Below are 18784 nucleotides of genomic sequence, written 5' to 3'. Positions count from 1 at the left end.
GGGGGGGCGGGGAATAAATATAGGGGCAGCTCCCAAATTCCTTCAGTAATCCAGGTATACCTCTCGTACCTCTCCAAAACACACACAAACACAGCAATAACAAAAAGTTAACCTTTACATTATGTTTAACAAGATTAGATTCTTGCATGTGTTCATTTACATGAATTATCTGGAAAAGTTTTAAAAGGTTACTTCGAAAAAGGAAGGAATTCACAAGGTAATACTCCAGTCTTAAAAACTCAGTCAATGTTAAAATTTGGTACTTAATTCATTAATACATATATGACCCTGATTTATTATCAATTTATACATTTTAGTGTCACATTTTACAGTTCACATCAACTTTATCCCTAACTTCAGTTGGATACAGTTTGAGTTCTGGCTTTAGATGATTTCATTTGTATACAGTTATAGCAAAGTAGTCTTGTTTAGGATTTTTGACATGTTAATAAGGTTTCAAAATCTTTATGTGTATATGCACTGCCTAATTTCTATTAAAAGATCATTATCTATACATTATGGATTATTAATGTGGCAGGTACACATTCACAATGTTTCAAAGAATTACGTTTTAACTATGCAGCAAATCAGCACAGAGAAAAGTATATGTTTCATACTGTAAATTAAACAAATTGAATTGGTACACCACATTATATAAATGCATGTTACAATTCAGATATGCGACTTATTTTTCACATACCTAGTGAGAGGATACTGAGTTTTAAGGGGCTTTTCTTTCTTTCAATGCAGTTTTGGGGTAGGAAGCATTAGGAAAAAAGATGCTGATTCCATTTAAAGAAAATAAAGTTAGTGCTGAACCAAAAAGCTAACTCGCCTCACTGTACTCAGTTTTGTACGGCATTCCCCAAAGCGTATACTACATCTGAATACCTGCTGCAACACTTTGGCATAATGGGATAAGCGAAGGAGGCGTCTCAGCCTTAAAGCTACATTCACTTGCTTATGTGGATTAAGTCAGATTCTTAACGCAGTTGTATTTCAGCTCAATAAACCAGGGTGGTTTTTCCTTAATTAGGTTACGCAACACCTCAGATTCAAAACAGTTACAGCTAACATCAAGAGCTCTGATCTTCAAGAATCACAAAGTACCAAAGGTAAGGGATTATTACAAGCAATCGAAATCACTCAGAGTGGAGAGGAGAAAAGCTGCTCTAAGGATGCATCACTTTAAATAGTCGCTAAACCACTTGTCTAGAGACTTTAAAAATAAATAATTTCTACCAATCATATTATTAACTCCATCCCAGATTTAACGACTTCCAAGTTTTTCTGATTGTTACGACCTGAATCACACTGCATATACCGAGAAGTCACATGAAGAAGCATCTTGCTTTTCCTTTCTTTTTAACACTCCAGAAAAAAGCAGACTAAGAAAACAATTACCACAGAACATTACCAAAACTCAACATTTTATGCAACAGTACTCACTCTGTTAAAACGTTTGGCTTGAAACAAATGCCCATTCACTCGGTACAGCTTCCTCCATCTTCTGGCTCCACGGCGGTAGATTGATTCTAAGAAAGAAATCAAAAAGGTGTAAAGCAGCAGCATGGTAGCACGGCAATACCACACACGCTGTGTTAAGCAAGTTGTGACTCAAAACAATCTTGCTTTTCTAAATACCAACGTACAGCTAGAATCCCCGCTGACTTTTTTTTTTTTTTCCAAGGCAGCCGTAAATGACAGCTTCTGCAGGATGTGCTTTCACCGCTGCCTCTCCCTTTTCTCCGTCCCTCTCTCCTTCCTGACACTCTGATAATCCTGTTACAGTTCCTTGGCTGCTGGCGTTCAAGCTCAGGTGAGAGGGACAGATAACTTAAAGAAACAGCTTCCTCTGCTAAAATTACAATGCTGATCTCACCGTGTCACCCTCACACGTAAACACGTAATGGATGTCGGGTGCTAATAATGCTTTACATACACAATATTAAAGATACTACAAGACTTGAGAGTTATATTCTTTGACCTCATTTTTATCTTGCCATTAAACATCACCAAAATATTTCTTCTGTTACGGACACAGTTGAAGGGCAGGTCTGCATTTATTTCTAATGTGTTCTAAACGTAACAGCAAGAGAGCCTTTAGCATTTTAAGCAAAACTTCCCAAGATGCCATCCATGACAGCACCAACCATCGACTCCAACTGACTTTTGTTGTTGCTTTTCACATACATATCTGCAGGTTTTGTGCAACTGGCTAATTAGAGAATTTGATATTTCATATTAAGCCTTGAAAGACTTGTGCAACACCAGTCCTGTTTAGAGCTGCTCACGGCTGTAACGGTGACACAGCCAACCCGTGCCACAGAGCTGGGACCACAAGCTGGCCCCGGCAGGCAACACCAGTGGGTACTGGGGGGAGTGGGAGCACAGGGGAAAGAGACTAGGGAGGGGGGCAGTTAAGCAGAAAATTCAGCAGCAATGTAAAAACTGACGACGTACTCCTGCTGTCGAGAGGCTAAAAAATAATAATAATAGTTCATATTTGGCAAGATTTTCATTGCTGATTAATTAGTTCTAATTACAGCTACTAAGAGATTCAAATTTAGGAGTTCTCAAAGTTTCCTGTAATATTTAAAGTTAACAAGCGTAGTTTAGACAGTGAGAGAAGTCTGACACATCCCCTTAGACCCTTCGACATTTCCAACAGAAGTATTTTACAGTGGTTTTACGGGTGTTATAACATCCTCTTAACTGAAAAAGAAACGTGAAACACTAGAATAACTCTTATTTTGATATCATTATTTAAAGCTATCTCCAGCAACAGGATGAGTAAGATTTCCCAGTGCAGAGTTTTATATATGCCTTTTTAAAAACCAATTATTTATACTAGTTATAATGCAATTTAACACAGTTGGCAGCTTGTACAAAATATTCCCAGCTACTTCAATCAGAAAAATTATTAAGTACAGCGGTTTCATAGTGAACGGAGAACTAAACAGCACAGGAAGTGTAAATAACTGAGAAGACAACAGTAAAACATACCCTTTTACACTGTCTTGTGGATAGCTACGCACAGGCTGTATTTGGTACCCAGATACACTGCTCTGCCAGCCACGCCAGCTCTCTTTCAAAATAAGCAATTGTATTTGCTCAGGAGAAAGTGATCCTCACTTCTTCCCTCTCACCTTACCAGGGTCTATCACATCGCTGTATCTCTCTCTTTTAGAAAAGTTGCGACTTCTCAATGAGGCAGTGGAACATCCTGATGTTCCCACATCCCCCTGATGGGGCTGTGTTGGGTTTTTTTTGTTTGTTTTTAAACTGAGATTCCAATATCAGGGTAGCTGCTCAAGCTGTCCTTTAATCAGACTGATACAAGTGAAACAAGCTATAACAGCCAATATAGAAAACTACGTCATGTTAACTAAAATGCCCCAGACAATACAGCATAGAATATTTAGATAGACTTGATTGACAGACATTGCTACATTTTGACAAGGTATTCAACTGTAAATTTATATTCCTCAGAAGTTAACGCAAAATAATCTTAAAGTTTAATCTTTAATGTTTGTCTTTCAAGTTTTAAACAGTTGTTTTAAATATTCATACCTGATCAAAGATGTTTGGGCTTTTTTATAAAAAAAAAACCTTCATTTTCACTGTCTAAAAATAATGCAAGTAGTAAATAGTTTCTTTGTTGAAAAGTTATTTTAACTTAATATTGAGCAAGCCAAAAATCACAGGCTACTGACATACAATGTGTGAACACTGACGCATACCGGCTCTGATTTTAGATACTCTATTTTTGCCCTTCCAAAGCAAGGCACGTAAGTATTGAAGTTTCTGCAACTCCACAAATCTACAGTGCCAAGTCGGCAAACATTCATGTGTTACTCTATTTGCCTGTGCAAACGTTCAGCCTTTGAAACAGACACTGCGCTACTAAATGAATTGTTCGCAATTCAGAAAAAAAAAAACAACTTCTCAAAGGAGCTGAAAGGCTGCACGGCACAGAAGTGGCAAAGACAAAGTCACTAGAACAGAGGGGTATCACCTGATCTGTTTGACTCCTATAGCTCTTCAAAATCTGCCAAATGTAAACTTTAAAGCAAACAAAAACCCCTCGCTTTTCCTAAGCGCAAAGAAAATTTAAATGAGAACCTAGCAAAACTATTGCAAAGTTTTTGCCTAAAAATACACCCAAGCATCAATGAAAGTGTTCCACCATTTGTCGGATGACTTTCCACCAAAAGGAAAAAAATTCACACGGATTTTTTCCAAAATAGCTAATTGATTCATTAGACAAAGCACCATATGGAGACAACCTAATACATCTGTGTTCCGAACATTAGCTTATCACGGACATGAGGAATATTAAGTGAACGGTAAGTTAACAAGCAGCTTGTGCTGATGAAGTCTGTAAATAAAGGAGCAAGTCACTTCCCTAATTAACGATAAATATTAAATCAAAGTCAGGGTTTTATATCATATACTTGTGAGGCAACAATATAACCAAAACCAAACTTCATACAGCATCACTTTAAAAAGCGGGAACCCCTAGAGTCTACCACTACGGCAGGCAAAACAATTCCCATTCCCCGTCTCCGAAAGGGGCCAAGCAGGGGGGAGTGTGGGGAAGAAAACAGAAAACAGCCATCATTGTAAGACACACCTTTACATCACAAGTAGTATTATTACTACAAAATAAAATTAAATTTCTATAACAGAATAATATGTTCTTAGTACTGTTTTTCGTAGTTTTTCATAGTCCATACGCAGTCAGTGGCACAAAGGCTAGTTGGAGCCCAGTGACTATCAGTGTACCCCAGGGGCCAGTACTGGCTCCGACCCTGTTCAACACCCTCCTCGGGACGGGGCAGAGCACACCCTCAGCACGTTCGCTGGCGATACAAGAGCGGCTGATAGACCACAGGGCTGTGCTGCCAGAGGGACCTCTGCCCCGGGAGAGCGGCGCAGGCAGGAGCCGCGTGAAGGTCAAAGAGAACCGCGAAGTCCTGCACCCAGGGAGGAAGAACCCCATGCACCATGGGGGAGGCTGGAGGCCGACCGGCTGGAAAGTAGCTTTCAAGAAAAGAACGTGAGGGTCCTGGTGGGCACCAAGTCGAACATGAACCAGCAACGCACCCTTCCGGCAAAGGCAGCTAACGGTTCTCTCGGCTACATTAGGAGGAGCACTGCCAGCAGGCCAAGGGAGGGGATCCTTCCCCTCTGCTCGGCACTGGTGAGGCCACACCTGGAGTACTGTGTCCAGTTCTGGGCTCCCCAGTATAAGAGAGACACGGAGCTACTGCAGAAAGTCCAGAGAAGGGCCACGAAGATGAAGGGACTGGAGCATCTCTCATACGAGGAGAGGCTGAGAGACCTGGGACTATTTAGTGCAGAGAAGAGAAGGCTCAGGGACATCTCATCAGCGCACAAAGACCCGAAGGGCAGGTACCGCTGAGACTGAGCTGGTTTCAGTGGTGCCCAGTGAGAGGACAAGAGGCAACAGGCACTAAGCGGAATACGGGAAGTTCCATCTGAACATCAGGAAACACTTCTTCCCAGTGAGGGTGACTGAGCACTGGAAGAGGTCGCCAAAATACTCAAAAGCTGCCTGGATGTGACCCTGGGCAGCCTGCTCTGAATAACCTGCAGAACTGGACTACAATGTGCATTTTCTCTATCTAGTAATGCACTCATGAAAGAGGACATCCTCCTTAATTCACTTAAGGATAACAGCAGATTATAGAAAGAAGTTTGGTTTTTTTATATCATTATTATTTTTGAACATTATCAGCTTCAAAAAATCCAAAGTAGAGCTATCCTAGATCAAAGAACCCATCCTAAACAATAAACAGATTCTTAAAATGGCAGTAAGTATGTACCTTGAAATAAGAAACAATTTATTGTCAGTGTTCTGTATAATGTGTGAACAAAGCTCTAATCTTAGTATGCATTTTACCCCTACACTTCGTATGGGAAAACCATACTTCTGAACCTGAAACACGTTTTGGTACGTGTTTTTAGAACAATTCAGAACAAAACAAGTAAGGTATTCTGCGATTCTTGATAACCAAGAACTAAACCAAGTTTGATGCCAGCCACCTAGAAAAAGGAGTGCCATCACAAAAGCATGACTATTTAATTACTATGTTTAATGAAAAGGGCTATTTTTTCATTTATTTTATAGTACACACCAGTTAACTCATTAAGGACTTCGAGTTAGCTGCTTGGAGGCTGTAGGAGATACCATACCCCTAGTTACACAAAGTAATCTTTCCTCTCCAATGAATACTGAAGACAACCCTTCACCTAACAATAAAAAAAATAAATTTAATATTTATTTTGTACGTGAACAAGTTTAGAGGAAAGCTTAAAAGACATTTTAAGCTGCTAACAGGAATAACAAGTTCTTACTGGGGAACACAAATACATATTCTAATTACAATGAATGTACTGAATTTTATCTACTTCCAAGATCAGAAAATTGGAAGAAAAAAACCCACCAAACAGAGACTGTTTTTCAAGGTAGGATTACAAGTGAAATAAAAATACTCAAACTGAATGCCTGAAACAAAATTAACCAGCTACCCCTAAAATAAAAAGCAGTGTGAAACAACCGGCTGTTGCTGTTGTGCAATTCTTCCCTCTGTTGTCAAGCTGTGCAACTACTTCCCTAGCAGTAATGCACAATGAACCCTGTAAATATATTTAATAATTTTCTTTTCCAAGGATATTCCCTAGGGTTGGGTTTTTTCATTTTTTAAAAAATATTGTAGGAAAAAAACAAAACCCAAAAGTAATTGTGGATATAAATGGATGAGCAATTTGCCTATTATTCAGCGTTCATTCCAAATTAACTCATCTACAGATGATACTCAAAATTCAAAATTACCTCTACAGAACTTAACAGAAAGGATGTGAACCTTGTCTTTGAAGATGTAACTTGGTAAAGCAGGGAGAAATAGAAGGCAGCACAATTATTTTTCAAATGATAACATACTTTCCCAGCACTGGAGAAGAGAAACACTTTAAAAGACAGGCCCAACCTGTCCCCGAGCCCAAAATGTTATTTTTCCATCTGAGCATTTAGAAGTACTTGTATTTTCCAGAATATGTAAGAGTAATCGTCAGTTGTCTGCAAAGTGTGGGTTACACCACTGAAGAGCAGTAAGATGGCCACAAAAAAATTATTTCCCCTGCATTTGGTTTTACAAATGCAATTCCAAAGGTCTGCTTTTAGGTGATCAAACTATAATGAGCACAGAGATAATTTGTTATTGCTGCAAATCACTTCTCAGATATTAATGCAACTTGTTTACAGGCCAATTACACTGCCTCCCAGCTGGACAGTATGAGAATGCCCAGTTTTTGTTTTGTTCTTTTAATGTTTTGCTGAGCAGACAAGTGAGCATTCTTTCAAAACCAACTCATGAATTACAAGTACGAAATTGATACTGGTATTTCAGATAGACTCCAAATTAGATAAAAAGGTAACATATGAAAATAATTACATATAAATACAGAACAAATTTTGGCAAAGTAAATTCTAAAGAACTTTGATACTGTTTTGTTTCACCTATCTGTTACTTAATATGTCCCAAATAGTTAAACTGAAACAATAAAACTGCTTTCTGAAGCACGTAACAGACACACATTGTATGGTATGTTAATTGGCCCTTTGTTATGAATAAGCTGCTATGTCCAATGGCCATTCCTTTGCAGAAGTTTGAAGAGGAAGAGAGTACCCTTAACAATATACAGGTATTAAGTGCTTTCACCTCTTGCTATTATTAAAATGGTCAGAAGATATAATTTTATTTTTATTTCATTTAAAATTGATTAGCAGTTGGGGAACCTTATCCCCATCCTTTTCTTTTTCAACGGACACCACTATGATTATCTACAAAGTCAAATCAACCTCTGAGTTAAAAAACAAAAGGTGCGATTAAGACAGCAATAATGACAAAGGAAGTGTACTAGATAAAGCACCAGCAGAGCACCAACCAGGAAACAGAATTGTATCTCACCGAACAGTAGTATTTACCTGGCACTTATTGCAACACAGCTAGAACACTGTTTGAATATCCTACTCCCCGCTGACTTAGAAGGGGGTCAACGGACTCCCAGTTCAGGACTGCTAGCTGGAAAATTCATCCTCCATACACGCCGATTTCTCATGCATGATCTCTTGGTTGCTCATATTCGTACCCTTCTGTTGAAGTGGCTCCATGCCATTGCAAGGTGGTAAGTCACATTCCAAAAGACAAAGCCGTCCAACAAAAACAGAGCTAACATCTCATTTTGAAAGTGTGTGCTGCACTGGTGCTGTATGCCCCTTCGGATCAATCACACCTGTTAATACCTTATGCTCTTTCTTGATCCAGGTTAAAAACCTCAATTAAACAGCAATTAGAAAATCTGGATTGCCTCGTCATTAAAAATACTGATTGCATTCAAAACACATGAGAAAATTCAGAAACAAGATCTAAAAAAAAAACCTATTTTTAAAAATACAAGCTTTCCCTTTCAAACAAAAAAATAATAATACCTTATATTCACAGAAATATAAGAAATAAAATGTTTAGACAATATGCAAGTTGTCCTTAAAAGTTCCCTGAACTTGTGATGGACAGAAGGACTGATCGGACAAATATTGTGGGTGAGGCCTCAGAGATGCACCTCACAGAGGCACGCGCTGTGGAAGACAACCATGTGGCCTACCGAAATAATAGGCAAGACAGTTACTTTAGCTATCAAACAAACAGGAGACATCTGAGGATCTGCCTTAATAGCTCTTCAGCAAAACAAAGTCATCAACTGCTACTTTAAAAGAGATATCTAAACATTTAGTAGCAAATGCAGTTTACGGGATTATTTCTTGACAACAGTCATGGCAATGTAACTCTCCAACAATCATGGCAAACAAACGTGGGAGATTGCTTGTTTGCCAGAAACATCCTGAGTTCACAAAAAAAGAATGATTTTTTTAAATATCTCATAAGATGATATTTCAAACCTCACATTTTTTAATTGATCCAGACTGCTTTAATATTAAGTATAAGAACTGCAATTGTTTTGGCAAGGCTGCCGAGGGCAGTAAGTCCCCCATGGCAGAAGGGTGCACACAGGCTGGGCGATGCACAGGAGCCACACGTCCAACCTGAACCTCATGCCAAACTGAGCAGCACCTTCAGCAAAGAAAGACTGCACAGTTTAACATATCTACATCACATTCGACAATTTGTGTTTTTCATTAAAGACCACTGTGCATCGAAGAGCTGAACAGCTGAATACACTTACAATGTCACCAAGATGGATAAATATGGGGTTAAACTAGGACAAGAGCAGGACTCCCCAGTCACCTGCTGGAGAAGTTGTAGCAGGTTCAGCTGACCTACTCGCTTCTGAATTCTAGAACACCAACTGTGAGGTCAATCACAGATTTCGAATTCTCCTTTTACTCGTGAGACTAACCATCTACTAACTAATCACGAAGACCTGTCAGGAATGTGCCTAACAGCCCAGAGTTTACTCATATATCATCCAGTCAAAGCAAAAATGTTTATTAATTAAGTGAAAACAAATTTGGTTTTCGTGCATCAAGACAGTTATTTGCTGAAAAGTATCAATTTGTTTGAAGTATACAATGATAAGCTGACCTGCACACAGGGTCTATAGAAGTTTTTGTAATCTTTTGAGCATACTCTAATGAACTTAAATTTTCATTTTCTTTGGAACAAGAGTAATTATTTTGAAACTAAAGCCACAAAATATGACAGCATTACAGGACAAACTAACAGAAGAGAGCATTATTTTGCTAGCATTATGTAAAAGTCCTTCTTAAAAAAAGTGAAGAATTTAAGATGGCAGATATACAGGGAAAATAGTATTGTTTAACAGATTTTAAAGTGCTGAAGGTATTTCTGCTTTCAGCATCCAAAAGACACTTCATTACTTCACAAGCCTTATTCTTATTGCAGAAATAACTCAGAAATAACTCAAATAACTCAAACTCTTTTCTATGCAAGGGTCATGGCTTTTTACACAGATCTTAACTTCGCCATCTGAGATCAGAATTTTATGATTTTACACGAAGTTTATTACATGTGCTAAAAAATAACATAGCAAAATACTCGAAGTGTTACTCAAGAAATCCCCACTAAACTCAGTTACTGGATGCTACTCCAGAAGTGAAGATGTCCTGATTTCGAGGACCTCTGCATATTGGTGATCACAATCTGTTGTGTGCCCTTCTCAACACCTCTTACTGACATACGCATTTTGCACGGCTCACCGGGACACAGGATAGTGACGCTGTAGTTGTTGCTCAAATTTGAAAAAACATGTTATGAAAAGGGACAAGAGACAACTGGTGATGGAGCTATACTTTTGAAGTGATTAACATTTTTGTTTGGTAAAGAAAAACATTCAGGTTTTCCCTTCTCTAACTTGGCCTTCTATGCGACTGCGAACTTTACACCCTTTCATGATGTGTAGTTGGCTCCTCTGTTTACAAAACCACGGTGGTTACTTGCACTACAAAACCAAACTGGCATTGTATTGTTAATAAAAGTCCACAAGGTTTCTTTTGTGGACTGCATCATATACTCTCCCAAAAAAGTCACTTTCATTACAAGATTTAATACAATGAAAACGGAATTTAATGTTCTATTGACATGAATTAAGATCTGCATCAAAATGTTTTTAATCAAGCTGAAAGAGTACTGAGCCATTACTTATTTAAATGATTGAATTCTTCAATTTACCTAACATAGTCCTGAAGTAGATCAAAATTAAGTTCTGAATATTTAAGCAATCTGTAGCAAAATAACTTCAGCACAAGATGAAGCATTTCTTTAGCATTAAACCTCATATTTGCAAGAGACCTCTGAGCAGTATTCTACTTACCTGAACTAATAAACTGGCACCTTTAATTAGGTATATTTTTTATCACTCATCACTCATTTTTCATCTTTCCAATTTTTATAGCTTCAATTAAACCTCTATTATTTGTATTTACCAAGCACTTCATGCAACAAGGCGCGGATTATTGAAGACGAATAACTTGTCTCTTCTAGTCTACATCAGTCTACATCTACAGCCACTTTATAGGCCACTGTGTTTGTCTGGGGCTTTTGATGTTCTTTGGGGTGGTTTGGTTTTTTGTTTGGGGTTGTTTTTTTGTTTTTTTTTTTAGAAAAAAAAAACCACCTATGTCTTATTACATACACAAAGCACTACTTTCTAATACAAACAAAAGCCTGGTAACAGGAAGCCTCTGTCTTCTGTACAATCTGGAATTAACTGAAGGCAGCAAACAAAGAAGTGAGGAGCAACTCAGTGAAGTTTCCTGCAGGAATTTGGTTCTACTTCATGTTATCAGTAGCCTGCACGATTTCAGACTTGCTGGGGAATCGTAATCTAGACTTGATCCCATGCATTTTCTAGAAAAAGTTAATCCTTTGAGTACGTGCGATACATACCTATCGGTAGTTGAAAGGGGTGAGAATTCCAGCTCCTTTGTGACAGAGCTAGTGAGCCGAAGGAACTGCATCAAGTCTATTGAGGTGTGATCAGTTAAAACTTGGTTAGATCAAATTTTCACCCAGTCTCATTTTTTATCTTAAATAGCAAGTTATAACACGTCTAGCGAAAGGGTTGAAGGAAAAACAAAATAGTTAACTGACAAATCCACCAGAAAACATTTTAGAAGACTTCATTTTAAGAGCCCCACTTCTTATCCTGTAGAGACAGTTAACTGATCTCACTTAATCCGTGCCATGCATCATTTTTAAATTAATCATATCATATTTCATTAGTTGTCTTTTAAGTTAAAATCCTACTCTTGCGTTCCTTGCATTGAAACCTTTCCACGGATTCGGCTGTGGCCCATCTTTTACACCTCATTTTCCCTTTATTTCATGCTTACCTCTACAATTCTGTTTGTATTTCAAACTGTTATTGAACATGAGGCTGATGATCACAGGACTACCAAAAGTTTCCAGAACCTCTGCTTAGAATGAAATTGAAATTAAAGTTAGCTAAAGCTGCCCCCCAACTTAAGCAACGCATTTACCACAGGCTGTTCATGCCTACTTCTCATGACAAACATGAAGTTCCTATTTTTTTAGGTTTTTACTGTGTGTATTAAATGGATGTTATTGAAGTTTTCTTCCAGCGCATACTGAATTACTTGATATGCCCTCAAGTGACAGGCATCAACACCTATTTGATTACATCATCACCAAAAATGCAAAGCTGTTCAAAAAACCCACCAGCTATTCAAAATGGATTTCCATTTGTTTCAAATTCATAAACTTTTATAAGGTGGCCGTCACAATGCCCTTGAAACCATTATTTGCTTCCTACAGTCTCAGTGTTCGGACACACTTTGAGTCAGGCTGGTTTCCTTCACGGCATGGCTCCACTACTCCGGCTTATGATCCCCCTCCAAAACAGTTCCATCTCCTTCCCCAACGTTTACATGATTCCCGTATTAGTAGAATGACAGAAACTCAGTTTAGCTATTGCTTCATAAAGGTATACTTTATCTTTCCTAAGAAATCAGACTCTTGAAAATATTTCTCTGAAATATTTCCAATTTAATCAATTGTCTGCTGATATTATACCCAGAAAAGTACGCAATGCCTCAGTACGACAGGGGACACTATTACCTTGCAGCAGGACTAACTCTCCAGATCTACCGCTTTTCAGTCTGACAGCTTTGACAGATCTGTACCTCACAGTACTCCATTCTGCTTCGTATTAGGAGGAAAGCAAGCTGAAATTAAGTTCACACAATGTCCATTCTTATGTCACAATCTGAGTCCCATGAATTGTGCTCAGTTTTATCATTCAATAAAACTAATCTGAGAGATTCTCCCATCTGTAGTTTTCCTCCTTCTAAGCTTCCTCATATACAATATGGATACAGCATAAATTATAAATTTCAGAAGTGTAACATAAGAAGCAGAGTTTGCAACAATATAAAGTATCACTAAGCTTATTGTTTAGTGACAGCAGCCACATAAAAAAATCTGAATAATTTCAGGACTTACTCATCATACCAGTTCTATTCTGGATTAAATGATTATACACCAATTTTAACAGCAAACCGAGTAATTCTTCCAGCTTAGTTAATTCTTTTATGATGCAGAGAATTATTGTTTCCCAAGAAAGCGACTTCCGTCCCAGAGCTTCTCATCCTTATAGGGAAAACACCTGCATATGATACAGTCTTATGTACCTGTCCTTTCACCTGCTCTGTTAATGGAAAGCTATAGTGTTTAGTATGTTAAGGAAAGAATGTTTAAATCTTTCAAATTCATGATGCTATTTGTCTTTCAGCTTTTGGAAGGGGGCTTTCAACTCACCCCACAGAGGAAAGGCAGATAATTATACCAGATCTGCAAAGTTTACACACTGCTTCCCACCCAAAACCCTTTCGAGTTCTACAGTGCTCTCCATTATCTGTGTATAATACAACATCTGCCGTGTAAAATCACTTTATGATAGCTATTCCTTCTAACAAGTTTGAAGTAACATTGAGATACCTTGTCGTGCTATTGTTAAGAACAATGACTGCACTTTGAAATTAATGGAGCAGTGCCAACCCCAGACCTATTGTTTCAGGCTCTGCAATATCAATTTTATCACTGCCTGCCTGAGGTTTTCCTTTCTCTGCAATCCCTACGGATAAGAACAGTTTTCACTAGTGGACAACCTATAGAAGAGGGAGCCCTGTGCTAGTCACAGGGCATCTGTACCTGCTTTACTGAAGAACATGGCAGATAACCTAAATTATTGGAAGCAGCATGTAATAGTGTTATCATTATTAGAATGAGCATGTTATTGTAGAAGTAAAGAGGACTGTATTAAAATATTGAAGTTTTGCCTTAAAATAGTTTCTGTTTTCCTTTTAAATATTTCCCCAGCTAATAGTTACAGGACAAGCACTTACAGATGCAGAAGAATTAGTAATGGAACTTCAGAATTACAAATGAGGTGCTTTCTAGTCCATATTGAAAACCTCAGTTTTTCATTTTTCCACTACCCAAGTCACTACCTTCCCCCTGTGGTTTAAGGGCAGAACTGCACAGTCTGTTCAACGCTTAACTCTTGCGCTGACAGTGATGATTAGGACTCTCCCACGCCTCTTCTGAAAACCACCCTTTCAGCATGCCTGAAGTTAGCCACTTTTTTTACTTCAGGAGATTTATTTACCATCCAGATTTGCACTGCCAGCAAGTCTTCAGTGGCTAGCCAACTGCTATCACTGCTTGGTGCTACAAGGCTTCACTTCTGAAGTGCTCTCTGTTTCAAATTAGCAGCACCTGAAATCTCTCACAGAATCTGGTTTCTCAAAAATCCAAGAGAAGTGCTGAAGAGCCCATTTATCTGCCCTACGGGCCTCTGCTGCTATTTCTGTGGCTCAGTTAAACATAAAAAAACTTAACTTGCATAGAGCAGCTAATTTTAAAAAGTATGACACAGAATCCCAAGTATAATAATATATAATTAACCCTGACCATATCATTTAAGGGGTTACATATTAAATAGCTCATTCAAGCTACTGAAACAGACAGGCCTAATAAAGGTTTAACGGGCTCACGGATGTCCACTAATTCCAGCAAATAACACAAAAAGCTTCATGACCTTCTCACCAATTTAGTTACCCCAAATGTCTCTATATCAGAAGTGGATTTACCAACTTATGAGAAGTATATAGATCGGAAGTATGAGAGATAACACAGGGGGATGGAGCTAGACATTACATTCAAGAGAAGTTTTCTAAAACCAGGTGGCATCCTTCCTGCATGATCACACTACATTCTGAGCAATAGCTAAGAGGAGGGCAGAATAAATAAAATAGAACACAAGCTATATGTTATGACACCTTAAAAACTAGCTCACTATTCCTTATTCCATTGGTTTTTTAGTTTATAGTTTACAAATTGGTATACAAACATCTGCTAAGACATCCAGTACTTTAAAGTAAGGGAAGATATCAAATCCCACAATCAGGTGTGTACTTTATTATTTCGTGTCTCAATTATCAAACGGGAGGCCTAGCTCTTTATTCTTCATTGGAAGTTTCCTAGCTAAGAAAAACGTTGAAATTATTTTAGAATTAAAAACATTAAATGATTATAAGCAAAATAGACCTTGAACTACAGTTCTGTTTTCAGTAACATGCTGTCTCATAATCTGTACATATTTTTCAAATATGTCACATGAAAAAACGTGGCACACAGTTAAGAAGACAGAGGACGAGATTTCAGGTATTCTTGAGAAACTATGACACAGCTATTTTCAATTCCTAAGCACCAATATATCTTACATTAAAAATAGTACAATTTTCTCCTCTGTCAGTTCAATTACTAAAGACCAGGAGAGGGTTACTAGCAGTTTCAAAATTGCCTAATTATCCAGTGCAATCCAATCTATGTTTTCAGAATAGTCTCTACGGTCGCAATAGTTCCTTTCTTCATTGGGGGATGAAATTGGTTCACGTGCTCTGAATAACCTAATCACTGCTGCCAATACAGTAACAAATAAAGGGAAAAACCTACCTTATGAGCTAGAAAAATATTTACAGGCCACACTACTGTAGCAAGAAGCCTTTTAGAGCTATTTTGTAGTATAAGGCAGAAAATAAAGCAAAACCAAATATCTATACCTAAAATAAAACAGTTCACAACAATAATGAGGTTAGTAAGATACCTTTACTCAACCCTATGATGAAATTTTCAAGAAAGATGGCTTGGGGAAAAATGAAGTCCAAACACCTAATGCTAAAATACTGAGCTGATAAACAAAGAGCATAAGAGACATCCACAACACAGTGTAATCATCACCAAAAAGAGGCAGCAAAATCAGCCAGAAATATTGGATATTAAAACCTTAGTCTACAGTCATACTAATACCGTAAGTACTTATACATCAAAAACATATTCATTCTATTTAATGAGATTTAAAGGATTCCTAGTCTGCATTCTTCTATGTAATGAAGCCAACAGCAAAACAAGCCTAAAATTTGTTAGTACTAGCTACCCAAATCCAAGATTAATTTTAGCAATAAATACACATATCTATTTGTTCATATGTAAAAAAGCAGAAGTGCACTAGCACAGTTTATTCTGACAATATTAGAAACTAAGTAAACCTTAATTCAAAACAATTATTTCACAATAAAAACATCCATCTAACACAATCCACTAAATACAATTAAACAAAAAGGCCTTAGAAAATGATGCTAAATCATTAATCTTTACATCAGCAATCTTACAATAAACAGGCCCTGAACACATACCGTCAGGGTTTTTTGGATACATTTCTTTCATTAATCTCCCTTATTAGCAGCAGCAGCATCACTCACTCTTCTGTTCTTTTCCTCCTAAAATACATTCCCCAAGAGTCCTTTCAAGGCAATTTTATCAGCATTTCTGAGAGGTCTCTCAGCCACATCCCTACGCACAAGAGGCGGCAGGAATCTCTGCATTTGTAACAATCTATGGCTGCAAAGGAGGGTGGTAGGCAAAGCAACTGTATCATAACCAAAATGCTGAGTTCTATTATCTACTGCACCACACGTACACACATACTGCATCAACAGCCTCAATTCATAACAGCAATCACAATAGTGACACACAAAATCTACAGAAAAAGCATGCATTACTCACTGGATTTTATTCTTTAGCTTCTTCAGCATGTAATTCTTTACGCTTTACAACGTAGTAGGTACGAAATGAAACATTTTCCCTTTATTCCACTGATGCCGCTGTTTGAATACCATTAGATACCAAGGACAATAGGCAGGATCAGCTCGAACATTAAGAGCAAATATTTAATGGAAGACTGGTTACCCCCGTCTCTCCCTTTCACATCTCTGCCTCATGTATCCAGGCACGGGTGGTACTGGCTCCCTTGAGAGGCTGTAGCTAGCAGCCGAGGCACAAACTAAAACATGGCATGGATGGCAAGGAGCTGATGTCACGAAAACAAGTATTTCTCTGATCAAACCGGCAATTCCGTTAGGGAAGTCCTACAAATCGATAGAAATTGTTCAGCCGAACGTGCTCTGTTATACAATGCGCCGCAGCACCAAGAGTGATAAATCAGATCAAGATCTGTCAGTGGAAATAAGCGGAGACTACAATAACTAAGTTATAAAACTGCCAATCAGATACCATGCTTTGTATCAGGCAGCGGGGAAGGCTATCACTTATAAGCAGAGAAGGGAAACGCACAGCTAAACATGGCAGAAACAACCTTGTTCAGTATCAATTCCTAAAGAATAGCTAATCTACTAAAAACATTTTTATTTTTTTTTTTTTTTAAATACAGGAGACTGGCCTATACATCTGCCATCTTTATCGGGAAAGATTGAGATAAAGTATCCAAGGCTCCAGGCCAGCAGATGCGAGAAACGCCTCCGAGAGGTCACATTCAGTACCTGGGAAGAGCTGCGAGATGTTTCAGAGATCCTGCCACCTCACCCACACAGCAGCGCTGCCATTCCAGGCTCTGCAGATGGGTTACCTGGCTCGCCGAAGGTAAAAGGTACCGTTTCTACAACAGCAGCTCCACATTTAGAGTGGGAGCTGGCTCTGGCACAAAAAAAAAGGGCAAAAATTGAGGAGCAAAAGGAACACAGAGACAGTACAAGCTCAGATGCTGCGACTGGGCAATTTCTATCTTGCAGAGAGCATCGCATCTATGTAAAAAGGTAGGTTCTTCAAGCAAAGAAAAAACCCCAAACTTTTCTTAAGGAATGCAAATAGAATTGAAATATTAGTCACATGGTTTATTCCATTAATGGATTACGCGCATTTATTCCAAGCTTTGCTGGCTGCTACCATCTCAAAACCATATCATTTTCACAAAGGTCCAGGACAGCTAGCAATTATATTATTAGATTTCAATGTAAATGCAAAATGTTCAGTAAGTATTTCTGCATTTTTCTTCCAAAGCATTACATTTTTGAAGAAACTTGAAAGGAAACCCTACAATTCTGCAGAAATTCACCACAAAATATTTGCAATTCAGAAGATCACATACTATTAAAAATAGTCACTCCATGACCTAATATGAACAAGTCTGACCAATGACATTATTTAGCAACTGAAATGCAAATGGAATTATTTAGCGATTCAATAGTTCTGTTTAAAGATTCCATTTCAAACTGTCTGCACTTCTGTAACAAACTAGAGGTCCACACTTAGAGACTGCTAATTTAAGTAGAGGCCCATTTTGGACAGAGGAACTAGTTAACTGTTTATTTGTCTCTGGAAATAACTCTAGGCAAACTTATAAACCCCTTTACAGCGTAAGCATGATGCTCTAGAGAAGTGCATACGTAATATTCTCATTTCTTAAAAGGATTTGCTATGAATATAACTACAGTGATAAAGCCACAGAAAATACAACAAGAGTTTGAAGCATACTGAATGTTTTCTGAACAGAGGACAATGTTTTAGTCCCATCAAAATAAACACTCCTTTAAATAAACAAACTATATCACCACTATCCATAACATTTCCATACAGTCTAAGTGCAATGCAGATGTTTGTTGTGTGCCTTTAGCTAACAAGCAACAATGCTGAAGGCTTTAGCTTATTAAATGTATCGGTGCTAATTTGGCATAAGTCTGTTGTAAAACAATTTGAAAATAGTTACAACTAGGCCACAACACCAGATTTCCATGCAGGCCCCACAGATGCAAAGAGGCAATGTGCGCTAAATTAATTCATTAAATTATGAGAAACCTGACCACAAATCACTCACTGAGCACAGCTACTAAAGAGGCCTTTTA

At 38.0% G+C, this 18784-nt stretch overlaps 1 protein-coding gene across 1 annotated transcript in view; it reads right to left on the bottom strand.

Moving 5' to 3' along the window:
* PRKCZ (protein kinase C, zeta) overlaps positions 1–18784 on the bottom strand; it is a 62871-nt gene that overhangs the window by 32483 nt on the left and 11604 nt on the right. Inside the window, exon 5 of the mRNA XM_009889613.1 lies at positions 1450–1535. Coding sequence (XP_009887915.1) covers positions 1450–1535 — 86 coding nt within the window. The remainder of the gene's footprint in view (positions 1–1449; positions 1536–18784) is intronic.

Source organism: Charadrius vociferus, unplaced genomic scaffold (assembly GCF_000708025.1).
Source record: "Charadrius vociferus isolate BGI_N301 unplaced genomic scaffold, ASM70802v2 scaffold477, whole genome shotgun sequence".
Classification (NCBI taxonomy): Eukaryota; Metazoa; Chordata; class Aves; order Charadriiformes; family Charadriidae; genus Charadrius; species Charadrius vociferus.
Note: the sequence above shows the minus strand (reverse complement) of the source record. Positions and strands in the feature narration are given on the sequence as shown.